Raw genomic sequence first — 19,399 nt, forward strand, 5'->3', positions numbered from 1 at the left:
GACTTAAGTCGAAACAAGGCCCCGGGAACTGATAACATTCCGTTAGAACTACTGAGAGGGGTGCGAGAGCCAGGCATGACAAAACTCTTCCATCTGGTGTGCAAGATGTATGAGACAGGTGAAATACCCTCAGACTTTAAGGAAGAATGTAATAATCCCAATTGAAAAGTGAACAGCTGTTGACAGATGAGAAAATTATCAAACTATCAGTTTAATAAGTCAGTTGCAAAATACTAACACAAATTCTTTACAGATAAATGGAGAAATTGGTAGAAGTCAACCTTGGGGAAGATCAGTTTTGGTTCCAGAAAAGTGTGAGAGCATGCGAGGCAATATTGACTCTAAAACTTCTCATAGAAGATAGGTTACAGAAAGACAAACCTATGTTTCTAGCATTTGTGGGCTTAGAGAAAGCTTTTGACAGTGTTGACGGGAATACCCTTTTTGAAATTCTAATGGTAATGGGGGTAAAATACAGGGAGCAAGAAGGCTATTTACAACTTTTATAGAAACCAGCAGGCATTTACAAGAGTCAAGAAACATGAAAAGGAAGCAATGGTTTAGAAGGGACTGAGACAGTGTTGTAGCCAACCACCAATGTTATTCAATCTGTACACCGAGCAAGCAGTAAAGGAAACAAAAGAAAAATTTGGAGTAGGAATTTGAGTCCAGGGAAAAGAAAAAAAACTTTGAGGTTTGCTGATGGCATTGTAATTCTGTCAGAGACAGCAAAGGACTTGGAGGAGCAGTTGAATGGAATGGACAATGTCTCTAAAGGAGGATATAAGATGAACATCAACAAAAGCAAAACAAGGATAATGGAATGTAGTCAAATTAAATCAGATGATGCTACAAGAATTAGATTGGGAAATGAGACACTTAAGGCAGAAGATTAACTGATGAAAGCCTATGAGAGGATATAAAATGTAGGCTAGCAATGGTAACAAAAGCTGTTCTGAAGAAGAGAAATTTGTTAACATTGAGTATAGCAGGAAGTCTTTTCTAAAAGCATGTAAGGAAATGAAACATGAATGATAAACAGCTTAGACATAAAGAGAAGAGAAGCTTTTTAAATATGGTGCTACAGAAGACTGCTGAAGATTAGATTGCTAGATCACATATCTAATGAGAGGAGGTACTGAAAAGAATTGGGGAGGAAAGAAATTTGTGGCCCAACCTGACTAGAAGAAGGGATCAGTTGGTAGGACACATTCTGAGACATCAAGGGATCACCAATTTTGTACTGGAGAGAAGTGGGGTGTAAAAGTTGTAGAGGGACACCAACAGATGGATATAGTAAGCAGATTCAGAAGGATGTAGGTTGCAGTATTTACTTGGGAGATGGAGAGACTTGCACACGATGGAGCGGCATGGAGAGCTGCAGCAAATCAGACTGAAGACCACAACACAAACATTGCTTATGTATACTGGATGAATTAACCTCCAAGTTTGTATTCTCTATATAATTTATATATAATAAGTTAACAGTGAATTACATTACTTGGAATGGATAATAAATATTATTTACTTTATTGCATGTAACATAGCAATTTACATTTCTTTTTATATTCCAAGCTTATTATTTTGCATATCTTCTGTATGATTAACTAGCTTGTGAACAGTACTTATCAGACCAACAGAACAGAAAGTATAAAAATATATGAAACACTCAACTTATAGTTACACAGCTCACAAGTACAAAAAGAGTTAGAGTAGTAACTCTGATGTGTTACTGCAGCGAATAACAATAGTTGCAATTTATTCACTTTGTATTCCAAGCTTTTCTAACCTCCACAGGTCTTCTAAATTCATAGTTATTCCTTCCTTTTAAAAAAGCTGTTTCCCTTTCTGCTGTCGTAATCAGTTTCCTTCTAGGTACAAAAGACAAAGCTTTCCCCCAGTCTCCGCTTGTTTTGATTTCCAACAATATCTGTATCATCTGGTTCAATGTAAGAGATTTTCCACTACCTGCACCCCAAGTTAGGTACCTGTCAAGAGGAAGTTTTGCCATTTTCACACCTTCGCGTTTGGCTTTTGCTAAGGAAACAGGGCCTAAACTTGATTTATCAACTACGGCGCCTATAACATAGACAGCTTCATGATCGTAATTTATTAATTCTTCTCGACAATGTGGTGTTAAATAGACAATTTTGTCTTTGGGAAACAAGTCCAAGTAACTATTTTCCGTTAAATTAAGTGGAAAATGATCTTCATACAGCGGGTTAATAAATTTGTGCAACTCTTGCATTGTTACACTTTCGCGGTTAATATTACACAAATGTAAATCAAACGGATCATCGTGTAACCGATTCTCTGCAAATGCCATCATGAGCTGCTTCGCGCAATTTTGCGCCTCACGTTTCACCATCTGCGAATCGTAACTACAATCCATCACAAGCTTCTGACCAAACATCATAGCGGTCAAAAGCCTACTGTTATAAAATCGGTTTATGGTCGTATCATACACACGCAAAAACAAAGTATTTTTGCCTAAACCGTACTGAATGTGAGAGTTCTCTTCTTGTCCAGCACGTTCCAACCCCTTCAATCTTTCCTGTTGTCGCATCTGTTTTTTCTTCAGCCTGCTCAACTCCTTCATTTCTATTTTCCAAAGGTACTTCAGGTATTTTAGTCTCTTACTTCTTGTTGGCATCGATAATAGTTCTTTCCATTGTTCTGTATTCACGTTCTCAGGAACTTGCGCGCCTTCTTGTCGCAAGACATCTATCTCTAAGTTAAGAATTTTAAGTTTTTTCTCCAGATCAGGGTTTCCGTTTGTTATACTTGCCGCATCTCCATCAATGTTATCACTCTTCTGTATACTGTGCAACGTAGAACTATTGAACCGTACACTACTCAGAATTCTCACGTGTGGGCACACTTGGTGTTTCGCTACCGCAGTATTTTTAAAAACTCGAGTAACGTCAGATACAATTCTTCTCACGAAATGGACTTGTCTGTGAATGGTATGCATCATTATGTTTCAATACGAAAGGTGTCATTCCATAAAATACAGTAACTTCACTCAACGCACTTCCTATAACAACAACACACAACTAACCCATACGTTCACGGCAATCGGCATTATGTTTTGTTTTGTGTTTTGAGGCAAAGGTATAATACAAAGTAAAAGGCATATATCAAGGAGGTTCCTTCTTGGCAGCTTCGCGATATAGGGAGCCAACCTACCCGTATCAGGGAGGTAGAAGAAAGTGCTCTGAGAAGAAAATTCGTAGTTTACAGTTGGCTACAATGGGAACAAGAACTAGCGCTAGTGTTTCGCGCCATTTCCTTGACGCTGTGTAATTGGTTTTGGTTGTAAAAGTTGTTTTCTAGTTATTGCAGTGCGAGCTGTTGATATTTCTTAAACAATCTGTAATTTTTCTAAGTTTTGCAATGAGTGGTAAGACATCATCAGTGACCTTTCGGCTGCAACAGCGTTACCGAATATATATATATAAAAAAGTGTTATTTCAAAGCAATTCCTGCTACAATTTAAGTTGTGTAGACTAGATTAATGTTTGTTTGTGGTTAGTGAAATTATCGTGCATAATGTCTGTTTGTGGTTGATGAAATTGTCGTGCATTGATCCCTTCATTCATACATTGCCTTCCGTGAATCCCTAAATGACGGCGGAACGAGTCATCTCATTCATAAACAGTCAGTAACCATTTCATACATAAACAGTCAGTAACAACGACTGCTGAAATATTAATAGTCGTGTCGGAATAAAGCTTACGTTCGCTCATTCATAATTATGGGGAAAAATTGTGCATGATTTTAAAACAATTGGAAAGAGCAAAATGCCGTAAAACGCTGTTGCCCTTACACTATGTTGCTATTTTTATCGTTGCCGTCTTAGCCACTTTTTCATTTAAAACATCGAGTATTAAATGGTTACACAATTTTGTTTTTACCACCAGCAATCTCGGTTTTCTTTACTATTATGTTTAAGAATCACAAAAACTTTTATTTTTAAATCAAGTTATTTATGTAGGTTAAGAACTTACATAGCTGGTCAGTATTCCGCTCTCCATTCTATTACGGACGTTATTAATGCAATGGTATTTTTAAATTCCCAAGTGAATTTTATGTGCTTTAAGCAACTCGTAATACAGCAAAGATAACATTTTTGTATTAAATATAGCTTTTTCAGTGCACAGTGCTAGGTTTCTTTGTAGAGATGCCAAATGGAGACTGATACCAACTTTTGGCCAGAAACATATGTAATTATTTTGTTATAGATCGTTTTTAAAAAACTTTTCCATAAATAACTTTGTATATGACGAATTATTGTAGGCATAATTTCTAAAAAGTGATACATCATCGTAGACAGGGTGAAGGGAATATATTTTTGAACTGTTGCTTACATTTTGACTTTTCGCATTAAGCAGACGTTTGTGGTCACCCAAACCCGATGTCGACTCCAACATGCAACATAAAATGACGACATAGCCTGCGACATCATATATGTGCAAACACAGAGAGAGATAGAACACTTGACAATAGTGCTATATCTGTTGTATGTGTGCTACTTTTTGAGCAAAAGTTACGTATTGAAATCCCCTTACATAAACATTAGTGTTTGCTACTGGTCATTTAGTTAGTACAACCAGATTTTCTACTTTCATATTTGATGACTTTGCCAACTCTCAGCCAGATTCCCACTTTCCAATCTAACCTAGACTTTGGGCTGTGGTCTACAGATGTCTGTCATCACAACCAAGATTTTAGGCAGGCTGCAATACATAACTTAAGGCAGGTTTCAGGATGTGGGTAGTGGCAGACAGATTTGTAACATATCCTGAGATCTAGGGTAGGTTAAAAGTGATAGGTTTTGGGGTGGCGAAGTCAATGAATGTGAATACAAATGTTACATGTAGGGATAAACTGATCTGTAGTGCAGTTAGAGATCTAAGTTAAATTGAAAAATGACAGTTTTTTTTCTGAGTTGTCAAAGCGGTATTGAATGCTTCAGTTCATCTGACATATATTGTTCATACATCCACATGAGGAATTAGCTGATTGGCAGACCACACAAGATGGAGAAACTTGCTCGACAGGCTCATCATGTTCCAACCTTTCATCAAACTCAAAATTTGGTTCAGTTCAAGGGTATTTTGGTATCTCTGCAGAGAGTAAGGGTTTGTCAGGAGAGAGACACTTACCTCTGTCTTCAGATTGTGTAGTTTGTCATAAATCGCCTTCAGTTCACAAGGAAGCGCGATTAAAATCTATGCTTCAGAGTAAAGCTTACTTTTTCGAATTGTAGAGGAGGAAGAGGTAGATTTGAAGACTGGAAGAGGAATATTATATTAGTTGTACTTTTTGTTTCATAGAGAGTAGATCCTCAGAGATGTAGAACATATCATAAAAAAAGAGTAGACTGTACAAGTTTACAAAATGAAAAAAAGATGTGCTCGTAACCCTTCCAAGGTACTAAGTGAAATAGGTACTACAAATTTCTCAGGAAAAAGTAAAAACACACAATATGCTACGGTGCATATATGATAATTCTGAGGCTCTTACAGTTGCTCTTAATGAAACAGAAAATCAGTTCACAACTATTGTATACACTACCAACATTACGGTGTTGGATTGTATGGAACACATTATTTGATAATTTGTAGGTATTTTGTAAATTGATTGGTTCTACTCAGAAATAATACGAAACAGTAGGAGGAGTTGGCCACCTATAAATCCTTTTAACTCTTCTTAAACTGAACTTCATTACCAGTTATATTTTTTTTTGCAGCTGCTGCCAAGTTATTGAAAAGGCATGTTCCTGAATAATGGGCACCTTTCTGGACCAAAGTAAATGTCCTGAAATCCTTATGAAGATTATTTGTATTTCTAATATTGATTCCATGAACTGAGCAGTTATTTTACTGTGACAAATTTCCTCAGTGAATAAATACATTGGAGGCAGTAGTTAACATATCCAGCAGGTATATTGGGAGGAAACTTATTAAGCCTCCTTTACACTGGAGCAAATGGAAGTAAAAGAGCATTCACAGACAACTCACCAGTGTTCATTATAGGAAAGAAAATGAGCTGTGCAATTGCTTTTTGCTAATAATGCTTACCAGACAGGTTTCACTTGATTTTGATGAAGGAACAAAACAGTGTAGGAAAAGAATGTAAGCCTGTTTGTCTGCTTTTGTACACAAGTGTGAATGTGTGGAATGAGTGTATTTAAAACTGAATTGCAACTCCAGCCTTAGCATTATTCCAAAACTTTGCACGTATATCAGTTAGAGCCTCTTTGCTGGATTGTCATAATAATTGAGGGGGAAATTTAAGGGAGAAATTAAAATTGTTTCACACTTAGATAACTTCTCTGTTTCAAATATTTTCCAATGTCTCCAGTGATATAATGCAAAGCACTTCTAGAATTTTATTTAAGTTCACATAAAGAAAATAAAAAAGATTGTTAATGAAATGTGAACATATATGCAGCCTGTCATATAACCTACTTAATAAAAATCTACTATAAAGTTTGTTAGAGGGCAGATAGTATGATCACAGGTAAACAGTGTTTATTTATTTGCTTATTACTGCTGAAATAGTTCGGTGATACATCGTCCATGTAATTACAGCTACAATGAATGTACTGAGCACGGTGGTGCAGTAGTAATTACAGCTGGACTCAGATTTTGGAGGATTATGGTTCAGACAAGTGTCCAACCATCCTGATTTAGGTTTACCATGATTTCCATAAATTGCTTCATGCAAATGCCGCGATAGGTCCTGTAAAAGGGCACAGCCAACTTCCTTCCCCATCCTCCCCTAATCCGATGAAACTGATCACCTCACTGTGTGGTCTCTTCCCCTGAATCAACCAACCAACCAATGTAAGGAATAAAATCAGTCAGATCTTGAGTAAATTTATTTTAAGCAGTGTGATACATACGTATTTGTAATTGTTTCCCTTCAAAGAAATTTATTGTGCTATTACTTTGTAATAAAAATAAATACGAAGTTTGTGCTTACTCACTCTGTTCATGCCTGATGGAAATGTCTAAAGAATTTATCATGTTTCTCACATTACATTCTCATGAAACCACTCCATCCCTCACACAACTCATGCCAACTACAAAAATAAACTATGCAAAGTGCCCAACAAATTCCCTGTGTGCTGCTAGCACCAAAGTGGAGAGGATGCAAACTGCCTTTGATGTTTCTCTGAAAGACCAATAACCAGCCGAACATGACCAAATACCAGCGAATTTGAACCAAATGTGGCCAAATGGTGCCTGCCCATATTAGTCTACCATTTATACCGGAGAAAATTCTCATTTCTTGATGCTCGTTCAGTTCTACATCTATATATGTGTACTCTGCAAACCACTGTGAGGTGCATGGCAGAGGGTACGTCCCATCGTACCAGGTATTAAGGTTTTTTCCTGTTCCATTCGTGTATGGAATGTGGGAAAAATGATTGTTTGAATGCCTGTGTGTGCGTGTGCGCGTGCAGTAATTATTCTAATCTTATCCTCACAATCTCTGTATGAGCAATACATAGGAGCTTGTTGTAGGCCTACACCCCTACAGTAATCACTGAAAGCCAGTTCTTGAAACCTTATTAATAGACATTCTCAGGATAGTTTATGTCTATCTTCAAGAGCCTTCCAGTTCAGTTACTTCAGTACCTCTGTGGCGCTCTCCCAAGGATTAAATAAGCCTTTGATCGTTTGTGCTGCTCTTCACTGTGTGTGTTTCAATACGGCCTATTGGTCCTATCAGGTTTGTGTCCCACAAACGTGAGCAATATTCTCGAAATGGTTGTACGAGTGATTTGTAAGCAGCCTTGTTAGATTGATTGCACTTCCATAGTGTTCTACCAATAAACTAAAGTCTGCCACGTGCTTTACCCACGACTGAACCTATGTGATGATTCCATTTCATATCCCTACAGTGTGCTACACCCAGGTATTTGTATGAGTTGGCCGATTCCAGCAGTAACTCATTAATATTATAGTCACAGGATAACTAATTTTTTTGTTTTGTGAAGTGCAAAATTTTACATTTCTGAATTATAGCAAGTTGCCAATATCTGCACAACATTGAAATTTTATCGAGATCTAAGTGAATATTTATGCTTCTTACTTCAGATAGTACTTCATTATGGATAACTGCATTGTCTGCAAAAAGACTGATTTTACTATTAATATTGTTTGCAAAGTCGTTAGTATACAAGATGAACAGCAAGGGTCCCAACACAGTTCCCTGGGGCACACCCGAAATCACTTCTACATCTGATGATGACTCCCCATCCAAGATAACTTGCTGTGTCCTACCTACCAAAAAGTCCTCGATCGAGTCACAAACTTAACTTGATACCCTCATATGATCGTACTTTTGGCCAATAAGCATAGCCTACATGCATTACTGAATCAAATGCATCTACCTGGTTGCCCTGATACAAAGCTTTCAGTATGTCATGTGAGAAAAGTGCGAGTTGGGTTTCACATGGTCGATGTTTTCAAAATCCATCCTGGCTGACATTGAGAAGATCATTCTGTTCAGGGTATCTCATTAAACTGGAACTCAAGATATGTTCTAAGATTCTACAACAAATCAGTGTCAAGGATATTAGATGATAGTTTTGTGGAGCATTACTACTTTTTTGGTAGACAGGTGTGACCTGTGCCTTTTCCAGGAACTGTGCACGGTTTTTTTGTTCGCGCTATCTGTGATGTGTTATAGAAGAGGGGCTAACTCGGTTGCAAATTCAGTACAGAATCTGTTCTGTCTGCGTCAGTGTAAAGCGGGCTTTACGAGATGTGAATGATATATAGTGTGTCTTTTAAACTTTAGGGACAAGGGATTGGCTAGTAAGTAGTTTACATGATCCAGTTACATTAATGAGACCACCACCTGTAGTTGATGTCGGCATGCTATAACTGCTCACAGGTGGTAGGACTAGCCGTGGAAGGTATATAAAGCGTGTTGGGCTACACGGAAAACAGTGCATTTGTTGTCGTAATGCAGAAGTGGAGCAATTTATCTGGTGTCCACAAAGGCATGGTAATTGGCTCTCGGGTCAAGGGTGACAATGTTTCCGATATGACTGTAAGTTTGTGAACTGTTCACATGTTGCTGTGATTGAAGTGTACCATGGATGGCAGAATGACACTATCCAAACTGGTGCCAAGACAACTCCGGTGCACCACAAGCCGTAAGTGACAAAGTGAGTGATGGCTGTGGAGATGTGTTTGGGTGAATACATGTGCAGCTGTTGACAGGCTGATCACCCAAGTAAACAAAGGGGGTTACCAACAATGTCTCCTCAAGGACCATTCAGTGAACATTCAGGTGCCTGGTTCATGCACCCGTGTTGACTACTGTTCATTGGCAATGCGGGCTGGAATTTACGTACAAATACTGCAACTGGACGTCGGTTGAGTGGCGACAGATGACCTTCCCTGATAAATTACATTTTATGTTCCATCAAACAGAAGGCAGTTGGTGTGTAATGTCTGAAATCAAACAAGAGGGGAACATTATGGTCTTGAGAATGTTTTTGTGGCATTCTGTGGGTGAACTCATCATTCCGAAAGGCACAGTGGAGCAACAGAAGTCTGCATCTGTCCTTGGGGTGACCTTGTCCACCCCTACATGCAGTTCATTTTTCCTTGGAACAGCGGTATATGTACCAGTGGATAATGCAACATGTCAAACAGCTTGCAGTGTATGTACCTGTTTCGAAGAGCACCAGGATGAGTTTATTGTGTTCCCCTGACCACCAGTCCCCCTGGATTTAAACCCGATTGAGAATAAGCAGGACCACCTCAATCGGGCTGTTTGCACCATGAATCATCAGCTGGCTGCAGCACTGGAGTCTACAGGGCTCCACATCCCTGTCGGTACCTTGCAGAACCTCATTGATTCTTTTCCTGCATGTCTCGCAATGGTTGGTGGTGCAAAAGGTGGTTGTTCAGGCTTTTGACAGGTAGTCACATTATTAGTGCCCATAAAAATTACAACAACTATTTTTTCTAAGACTACTTGATTTGCTACTTCTTGCAGTGTTTGTGTCATCTGCAAAAAAGAGCGTACTTTGTATCCACCTCCACACTATGTGATCAAAAGTATCCGGACACCCCCAGAAACATATGTTTTTCATATTAGGTGCGTTGTGATGCCATCTACTGCCAGGTACTTCATATCAGTGACCTCAGTAGTCATCAGTAGACATCGTGAGAGAGCAGAATTGGGTGCTCTGCAGAATTCACGGACTTAGAACGTGATTGGATGTCACTTGTCATATGTCTGTACACAAGATTTCTACACTCCTAAACATCCCTAGGTCCACTGTTTCAGATGTGATAGCGAAGTGGAAACATGAAGGGACACACGCAACACAAAAGCGTACAGGCCAACCTTGTCTGTTGACTGACAGAGACCGCTGATAGTTGAAGAGGTCGTAATGTGTAATAGACAGACATCTATCCAGACCATCACACAGGAATTCCAAACTGCATCAGGATCCACTGCGAGTACTATGACAGTTAGGTGGGAGGTGAGAAAACTTGGATTTCATGATCGAGCAGCTGCTCATAAGCCACAAATCATGTCGGTAAATGCCAAACAATGCCTCACTTGCTGTAAGGAGTGTGAACAGTGGACGATTGAACAGTGGAAGAATGTTGTGTGGCGTGATGAATCACGGTAAACCCCCCCCCCCCCCCCCCTCCCCCTGTGGGTCCGGGGGTTTAGAACAGGCCCAAGGTATTACTACCTGACGTAAGAGGCGACTAGGAGGAGTCTCTCATGTTTTGGCCTTTATGTGATGGTCCCCTGTAGGGTTAGGCCTCCATTTTTCAAAATTTTCCCGAAAAGCGAGCCAATTGGGGAAGGGCGCCTTACATGGTGCATCGTGTCCATTGTGCATTGAGATCTTTAGCCCACTTTCTTGTCACCACACTGCAGTCCTGCTCATTCTCCATCTCTTGGGCGAGGACACCTTCCTGGGTGTGTTTTCCACCATGCCTATGCAGTGTCACTTTCTGTGCCGATTATGAACATGGTCTTCTTAGCAATTCATGTCCAGCATGGTAGCCAGTCTGTTGTGGTAGGTCTGCTGCGTACCCTGTTGGTTGTAGCCCCCCTGACAACTCAGGGATCGCTCTGCTGATATTTGCGCCATTAAATCCCCTCTTATGCTGAGCAGTAGATGCCTGTCACCCTGGGGCATCGGGACTCCCTGCAATGGTCATCCTTACATGTGGCCTTTGCCGCGGCTGGGTGGCACCCATGGGGAGGCCCCCTGGTTGGAGTGGGTGTCATCAGAGCAGATGACACACCATGAAGAGTAGTACGTCATCTCTAGCTGGTGGTCTGCCGCCAGCAATCTATCTCTAAGTGGGCAAAGTCTAACTTCGATGCCAAGAAATGTGACCCCAAATTGTTCCTCTCCCTGGTCACACCACGGGAGGAATGCCAGGCTAAGGATGGCAGTGAAGATTATTTGTGCTAGTATCTCGTATGTGTGAGAGTTGATGGGGAATCTTTAAAGTCCATGAAGCCTCAGTTTTTTGTGGAGCATCTGGAGGACAAGTTTGGGGAGGTGAAGGGCTTGTCCAAAATGTGCTCTGGGTCAGTTTTGATAAAAACAGCATCCTTTGCCCAGTCATGGGCATTAATTGCTTGTGGCAAGTGGTGAGATGTTTCTGTTATCATCACACCTCATAAGACCTTAAATATGGTCCAGGATATTATATTCCACAGGGACCTTCTTTTGCAGTTTGATGATGAGCTGCGTACCAATTTAGAGCGATGAGATGTTCATTTCGTCCAGCTCGTCCATCGAGGTCTGAGGGATAATCAGGTTGCCAGCGGTGCCTTCATCTTGGCTTTCGTGGGTGACACATTACCCGAGAAGGTCAAGGTGATGGTCCACCGCTGTGACGTCAAGCCATATACCCCTCCCCCGATGCGGTGCTTTAAGTGCTGGAAGTTCACCTATATGTCTTCCCGCTGTACTTCCAGCCACACCTGTCGAGATTGTGTATGTCCATTGCCTCAGCCAGTAAGCATTAAAATCTCCCAAAAGTAAGAAAGGTTTAGGGAGTTGATCAACCAGTTCTGCTAGTACATTCTGGGGTACTTCACCATCTGGAGGAAGATATACATTGCAGACAGTTATTTCCTGTGTCGTCCGTATTCTGACAGCCACAGGTTCAAGAGGGGTTTGATGAAGCACAGTTTCACTACAGACTGAGTTTAGGACATAAAGCTTACTCCATCAGACACTTAATTATAAGAGGGGTTTGACGAAGCACAGTTTCACTATAGACTGAGTTTAGGACATAAAGCTTACTCCACCAGACACTTAATTATAGTCACTATGGTTCCTGTAATATCCCCTTGTCTAGTTTACTGAACATATATATCTTTCTGCTTGGTTTAGTTGTCCTGTGTACTTTGGTAATCATTGTTGCCCCGACCACTCACGGTCTCTGACACTTGTTTAGATGTGGAAATCCTCAAAGAGGTCAGGTTCATTTGTTGCCATTAGGTCCACCATATTTCCATCGTGAGTGGGGTTCCTAACTATCTGTTCTAGGTAGTTTTCAGAGAAGGAATTTAGTAAAGTTTCATAGGATGTCTTATCATGGCCACCACTAACAAAACTGTAAGTTTCCTGATATCTGTTGAATGCTTAAAGTGTCCACCGAAGATTACAGTATGATTGGAGAACTTAACGTACAAGTGAAATGAGATTTTCTCTAAAGTTTTTGGTTACATCAGGAGGTGAGTCTTGTGGGCTATAGAAGGATCCAATTATAATTTTGTGCCCATCTCTGATATCGAGTCTTGCCTAAACAGTCCCACATGCAGCTTCACTTTCTGACTCAGTGAATTTGAGTTTCTTGTGTACTGCAACAAATACACCACAGCCATTTCTCATGTACCTATCCTTCCGATATACAATTAAATTTTTTAAAAATCTCACTGTCGTTATTTTCAGGTTTCAATCAGCTTTCTGTACCCAGTGTTATGTAAGCTCCATTGCTTTTCATGAACACTTCGAACTCTGGTTCTTTGCTGCGAATGCTTCGGCAGTAATGGTGTATGATTATGTTATCGGTAAAAAGTCATTAATATAAACAAGAAAAAGTAACGGTCCTGAAATGGAAAGTTGTGGGAAATCACATGTGATTAGTTCCCAGTTGCATGATGACTGATTAATACTGGACTGTTTTCTATTGAAGTCTGTTGTTTGTCGTCAAACAAATATGATTTGAACCATTTTTGCAGCTCTTCTTGTTACATAATAATAATAATAATAATAATAACAATAATAATAATTCACTGAAAAATATATTGTAATTGACATATTCAAGTACCTTTGACAAATTATAGAATATAACAGTAGAGTGTATAGTTCATTATCTAATGATTCAGGGTAAATACTACATCATCATCATCACCACCACCACCACCACCACCACCACCACCACCACTGTTATCCCATGCCATTTCATCTTATTCAGTGGGTTGACAAATGAGGCTTCTTCACCAATTTTGTCCTCAAATTTCTCTTCCTCTTCAGTCCTGTCTCATGTGTGTCCACTTTGCTCAAGTTCAAATTTCATGATACGTATAGCCTTGTACCTGTGCCTTGGTCTTCCTGTTGGTCTTTCCTCTACGAGTTTCAAATCATACATTAGTCTTGGTAGCTTGTTTGCATCCATGAATCACTTATGTCCGTACCATCTCAGCCACTGCAGAATTATTTTGTCTTCTCATTCAGGATTCTATCAGTCTGTGTTTTTCCAACTGTGCTATGAACAAACTTCATCTCAGCTGCCTGAATTGTGCTGATGTCTTTTCTTCTCAGAGTCCATGTCTTACAACCATATGTCTAAAGGGGGTATGGAGGGGGTTTCACAGATGACTTATATTTTAATGGTACTTTCTTGTTCCTGATTACACCTTTAACTGTTTGATAGAAGTTACTACCTGCTTGAATTATGTGTGTGATTTCCTTGTGTATAGAACTAGTATTGTAGACAACATTGCTTCTGTCCAAGGCCTTGCTTAGTTGTAATAGCAGTTCAATTTGTTCAGAAGCTGCCTCAGGGTAGGCTTCCCCCCTGCGGGTTCGGGGGTTAGAATAGGCCCGCGGTATTCCTGCTTGTCGTAAGAGGCGACTAAAAGGAGTCTCACATGTTTCGGCCTTATGTGATGGTCCCCTCTCGGGTTTGACCTCCATCTTTCTAAATTTATCCGAAGAGCGAGCCAATTGGGGAAGGGCGCCGTACATGGTGCACTGTATCCGTCGTGCAATTAGACCTTTAGCCGGATTGCTCGTTGTTGCAATGGTGTCCCGCTCGTTTTCGATCTCTTGGGCGAGGATACGTCCCTGGGTGAGATTACCACGCTGCCCTCTGCAGTGTTTCTTTTAACTGCGACGACGACTTTGGACATTTTTGCACCTAAGATCCAGCACGGTAGCCAGTCCTTTGTGGTGGGGCCGCCATGTACCCTCTTGGTTGTAGCCCCCTGACAACACAGGGATCGCTCTACTGATGCCTGCGCCGTTAACTCCCCACGTATGCTAAGGAGTAGATGCCTATCCTCCTGGGGTATCGGGACTCCCGGCAACGGCCATCCTGCCAGGTGGCCTTTGCTGTGGCTGGGTGGCGCCCGTGGGGAGGGCCCTTGGTCGGAGTAGGTGGCATCAGGGCGGATGACCTGCAATGAAGCGTGGTACATCATCTCTCGCTGGCGGCCAGCCGCCAGCAGTCTCTAAGCGTTCTCGGGCTCAATTTAATGCTCAGAAGTATGATCCGAAAACGTTCCCCTCCCTGGCCACGCCGTGGGAAGAGCGTAAGACTCAGGATGGAGGTAACAGTTATTTGCCCCGATTCTTAGTTTGTACGAGAGCTGATGGGGAGTCTTTTCTCTCCACAAAGCCTCAGTTCTTCGTCGAGCATTTAGAGGACAAGTTTGGGGAGGTGGAGTGTTGTCTAAAATGCGCTCTGGGTCAGTACTGATACAAGCGGCATCCTCCGCCCAGGCACGCAGGTTACTTGCTTGTGACAAGTTGGGGGATGTTAACGTTACTATTACACCACATAAGAGTTTAAATATGGTCCAGGGTGTTATTTTCCATAGGGACCTCCTTTTGAAGTCTGATGAAGAGCTGCGCGCCAACTTAGAACGTAGAGGTGTTCATTTCGTCCGGCGCGTTCATCGGGGTCCGAGGGACAATCAGGTTGCTACCGGTGCCTTCATCTTGGCCTTCGAGGATGATACGTTACCGGAAAAGGTCAAAGTGATGGTCTACCGATGTGACGTCAAACCCTATATCCCTCCCCCGATGCGGTGCTTCAAGTGCTGGAAGTTCGGCCATATGTCTTCCCGCTGCACTTCCAGCCTTACATGTCGAGATTGCGGACGCCCATCTCATCCCGATACTCCATGTGCCCCGCCTCCCATCTGCGTCAACTGCGGGGAGCACCATTCACCTTGCTCGCCTGACTGCAAAGTCTTTCAGAAAGAGCGCAAAATCATGGAATATAAGACCCTGGACCGGCTGACCTATACTGAGGCCAAAAGGAAATATGACAGACTCCATCCTGTGAGAATGACATCTTCTTATGCAGCTGCTACAACACCTGTGCTAGCTCCATCAGTTTCGAGACTTCCAGCCAGCTCGATAAGCAGTAAGACTCCTCCTGCCCCCTTGCCCGTGGGGGGCTCTACCCAACCGGTTGCTCCTGCACCACCTGCCTCAGGTGCAACCTCCTCCCACCCGTTGGGGACGTCCGTCCCCGCTTCTCAGCCGGAGAAGCGTCTAACTTCTTCAGCTACTCTCGCCCGTAAGAGTTCCCTTGGGACCCTCCCTTCCCAGGGTTCCACCAGCGGGAAGGATGACGGCTGCCAGTGGCATAAGTCCTCACCAGCGGCCGGGCGTAGGGCTTCACGATCCTCCTCTGTCCTGGAGACTGAATCGGTGAAGCCTTCCCAGCCGGTGAAACCCAAGGTTCAGCGAGAGAAGTCCAAGAAAAAGACCTCTAAGGCCAAAGAACTTGCGGTGGCACCAACCCCACCGCACCTTTCGTGCTCTGCGTCTGAGGATGAAGTCGAGATTCTAGCGTCCGCTGAGGACCTTGATCTCGCTGGTCCCTCAGACGCCATGGATGCCTCTCGTACGGGTACTGAATCGGTGGCAGTGAGTGAACAAGCGGCGTAAATTGCCTTCCCAGTCCTTTCACGCCTTTCTCAGCCATGGACAATATCATCCTCCAGTGGAACTGCGGCGGTTTTTTCCACCATCTAGCTGAGCTCCAACGACTTATCAGCCTTCCCCCTGTCTTCTGCATTGCTCTTCAGGAAACTTGGTTTCCAGCAATGCGAACCCCCGCCCTCCATGGCTATCGGGGTTATTATAAGAACCGGGCAGCATATGAAAGGGTGTCGGGTGGCGTCTGCCTCTATGTCCTTCACACTGTGCACAGCGAGTCTGTCCCTCTCCACACACCTTTAGAGGCTGTCGCTGTTCGGGTGTGGACGCCACAGGCTGTTACCGTCTGCAGTCTTTACCTTCCACCGGATGGTGATGTCTCGCAGCATGTCCTGGCTGCGCTGATAGCCCAATTGCCGCCACCTTTCTTGCTATTGGGCGACTTCAACGCCCATAACCCTCTGTGGGGTGGGTCAGTGGCAACAGGTTGAGGCGCCATCGTTGAGCATTTGTTGTCGCAGCTCGATCTCTCGATTTTAAATGATGGTGCCTTCACACACTTCAGTGTGGCGCATGGCACATACTCCGCCATTGACCTTTCAATCTGTAGCCCTAGCCTCTTACCGTCAGTCCAATGGAGTGTGCATGACGACCTGTGTGGTAGTGACCACTTTCCGATCTTTCTGTCACTACCACAGCGTCACTCTTCTGGGCGCCCTAGCAGATGGGCTATGAATAAGGCTGACTGGGACTTGTTCTCCTCCACTGCCGCTCTTGAGCCTCTCTCTAACGATGACATTGATGCGGTGGTTCAATCGGTCACCACCGGCATCGTTACTGCCGCCGAATCTGCCATTCCCCGCCCCTCTGGGTCCCCTCGGCGGCGGACTGTGCCTTGGTGGTCGCCTGAGATCGCTGCAGCGATTACAGATCGCCGGCGGGCGCTACAGTGTCACAAGCAACATCCCTGCATTGAACACCTGATCACCTTCAAACAGCTGCGTGCGCGGGCCCGCCGCCTTATCCGCCAAAGCAAGCAGGAGTGCTGGGAGCGATACGTGTCCACCATTGGGCTCCATGTCACTCCATCGCAGGTCTGGGCCAAGATTCGACGCGTCTACGGCTATCGGCCACCTGTCGGCGTCCCTGCGCTCTCACTGAATGGAGCAGTTTGTACTGACTCCGACGTCATTGCAAACCACTTAGCAGAGCATTTTGCTATGAGTTCCGCTTCTGCGAATTACCCTAAGGCCTTCCGCTCCATTAAAGAGCGGATGGAACGTCGGAGCCTTTCGTTTCGCACCCACCATCCAGAATCGTACAATGTTCCATTCAGTGAGTGGGAATTCCGCAGTGCCCTTGCCGCTTGTCCTGATACCGCTCCTGGACCAGATAGCATCCACTGCCAGATGCTGAAACACCTCTCAGTGGACTGCCAGCGACGGCTCCTCGACCTTTACAACCGTATTTGGGTCGAGGGTGAGTTTCCGTCGCAGTGGCGGGCAAGTATCGTTATCCCCATTCTGAAACCAGGCAAGCACCCTTTGGAGGTGGACAGCTACCGCCCCATTAGCCTCACCAACATTCTTTGCAAGCTTCTCGAACGGATGGTGAGCCAGCGCTTGACTTGGGTACTGGAGTCTCGGGGCCTTCTGGCTCCATCTCAGGGTGGGTTCTGTAAAGGCCGCTCCGCCGCCGACAATCTGGTGAGCCTGGAGTCGGCCATCCGTACTGCCTTTGCCCGCCGTCAGCACCTGGTCGCTGTCTTTTTCGACATGCGGAAGGCGTAAGATACGACATGGCGTCATCACATCCTTTCTACACTTCATGGATGGGGTCTTCGGGGTCCTCTGCCGATTTTTATCCGCAATTTTCTGTCGTGTCGTACCTTCCGCGTGCAAGTCGCGGCCTCGTATAGTTCCTCCCACGTCCAGGAGAACGGTGTGCCACAGGGCTCTGTTTTAAGTGTCTGTCTGTTTTTAATAGCCATTAACGGGCTTGCTGCGGCCGTGGGAAATTCTGTCTCCGCTTCCCTGTATGCTGACGACTTCTGCCTTTACTACAGCTCTACTGGCATTGCAGCTGTTGAACGTCAGCTACAGGGCGCTATCCGTAAGGCACAGTCTTGGGCTGTAGCGCATGGGTTTCAGTTTTCGGCAGCCAAGACCCGCGTTATGCATTTCTGCCGGCGCCGAACAGTCCATTCTGAGCCGCGGCTTTATCTTGCCGATGAACTTCTTGCTGTGGTGGAGACCCACAGGTTTTTGGGGGTGGTTTTTGATGCCCGGTTGACTTGGCTGCCTCATATCCGGCAGCTTAAACAGACGTGTTGGCGGCATCTCAACGCTCTGAGATGCTTGAGCCACACCCGCTGGGGCGCCGACCGCTCTACCCTGTTGCGGCTCTACCAGGCGTTAATCCAGTCCCGTCTGGATTATGGGAGCCTGGCTTACGGCTCAGCATCCCCCTCTGCGTTGCGGGTGCTGGACCCAATACTACACAGCGGGATCCGACTTGCCACTGGTGCCTTCCGCACCAGCCCTGTGGACAGCATCCTTGTTGAGGCAGGTGTCCCTCCACTGCGGTTACTGGCTGCTTATGCTGCCCATGCTTTTAGCTTGCCCGGGCATCCAAATTACCATGTCCTGTTCCCGCGGTCGGTCGTCCATCTGCCGGACCGTCGGCCCCGGTCGGGTTGTCCGATTGCCGTACGTGTCAAGGAGCTTCTCTGCGGGCTTGGGTTTTTCCCTGTTCCACCTCCTTTCCAGGCGCCTCTGCGTACACCCCTGTGGTGTGTTCCTCGCCCTTGCCTTCGGCTTGACTTGGCACAGGGCTCGAAGGACTCGGTCCCTCCAGAGGCCTTCCGCCGCCGCTTTTCTTCCATCCTGGCCACGTATCAGGGCTCTGGAATTGTTTACACCGACGGTTCGATGGTTGCTGGTCGTGTCGGGTATGCGCTAACTCTAGGGGACCATTCCGAACAACGGTCCTTGGCGGCTGGCTGCAGCGTTTACACTGCTGAGCTCGTCGCCATCTTACGAGCCCTAGAGTATATCCGCTCCTGCTCAGGTGAGTCCTTCGTTATCTGTAGCGATTCCCTGAGTGGTTTACGAGCTCTCAACCAGTGTTTTCCTCGTTCTCGTCTGGTGATGGCTATCCGTGAGTCCCTGCATACTCTTGCGCGTTGCGGCCGCTCTG

General features: G+C 44.2%; 2 protein-coding genes across 3 annotated transcripts in view; one reads left to right on the plus strand and one right to left on the minus strand.

Moving 5' to 3' along the window:
* Window positions 1–1,554: 1,554 nt before the first annotated feature.
* Window positions 1,555–3,125, minus strand: LOC124787936 (mitochondrial ribonuclease P protein 1 homolog). The gene has a single exon (XM_047254927.1). The coding sequence runs from the start codon at window positions 2,975–2,977 to the stop codon at window positions 1,763–1,765; it is 1,215 nt and encodes a 404-aa protein (XP_047110883.1). The 5' UTR covers window positions 2,978–3,125; the 3' UTR covers window positions 1,555–1,762.
* Window positions 3,126–3,260: 135 nt separating this feature from the next.
* LOC124787935 (mini-chromosome maintenance complex-binding protein) overlaps window positions 3,261–19,399 on the plus strand; it is a 74,799-nt gene continuing 58,660 nt past the window's right edge. The window contains exon 1 of one of the 2 annotated variants that reach the window (XM_047254925.1): window positions 3,261–3,403. In XM_047254925.1, coding sequence (XP_047110881.1) covers window positions 3,397–3,403 — 7 coding nt within the window. In that variant the 5' untranslated portion in view covers window positions 3,261–3,396. Of the gene's footprint in view, window positions 3,404–4,207; window positions 4,227–19,399 lie in introns of those variants that run through there. The other variant, XM_047254926.1, reaches the window with a different exon arrangement.

This window comes from Schistocerca piceifrons, chromosome 3 (assembly GCF_021461385.2).
Source record: "Schistocerca piceifrons isolate TAMUIC-IGC-003096 chromosome 3, iqSchPice1.1, whole genome shotgun sequence".
Lineage (NCBI taxonomy): Eukaryota > Metazoa > Arthropoda > Insecta > Orthoptera > Acrididae > Schistocerca > Schistocerca piceifrons.

Bases quoted from the DNA above. Each gene is read 5' to 3' on its own strand.
- LOC124787936 (XM_047254927.1), bottom strand. From the start codon at position 2,977: ATGATGCATACCATTCACAGACAAGTCCATTTCGTGAGAAGAATTGTA.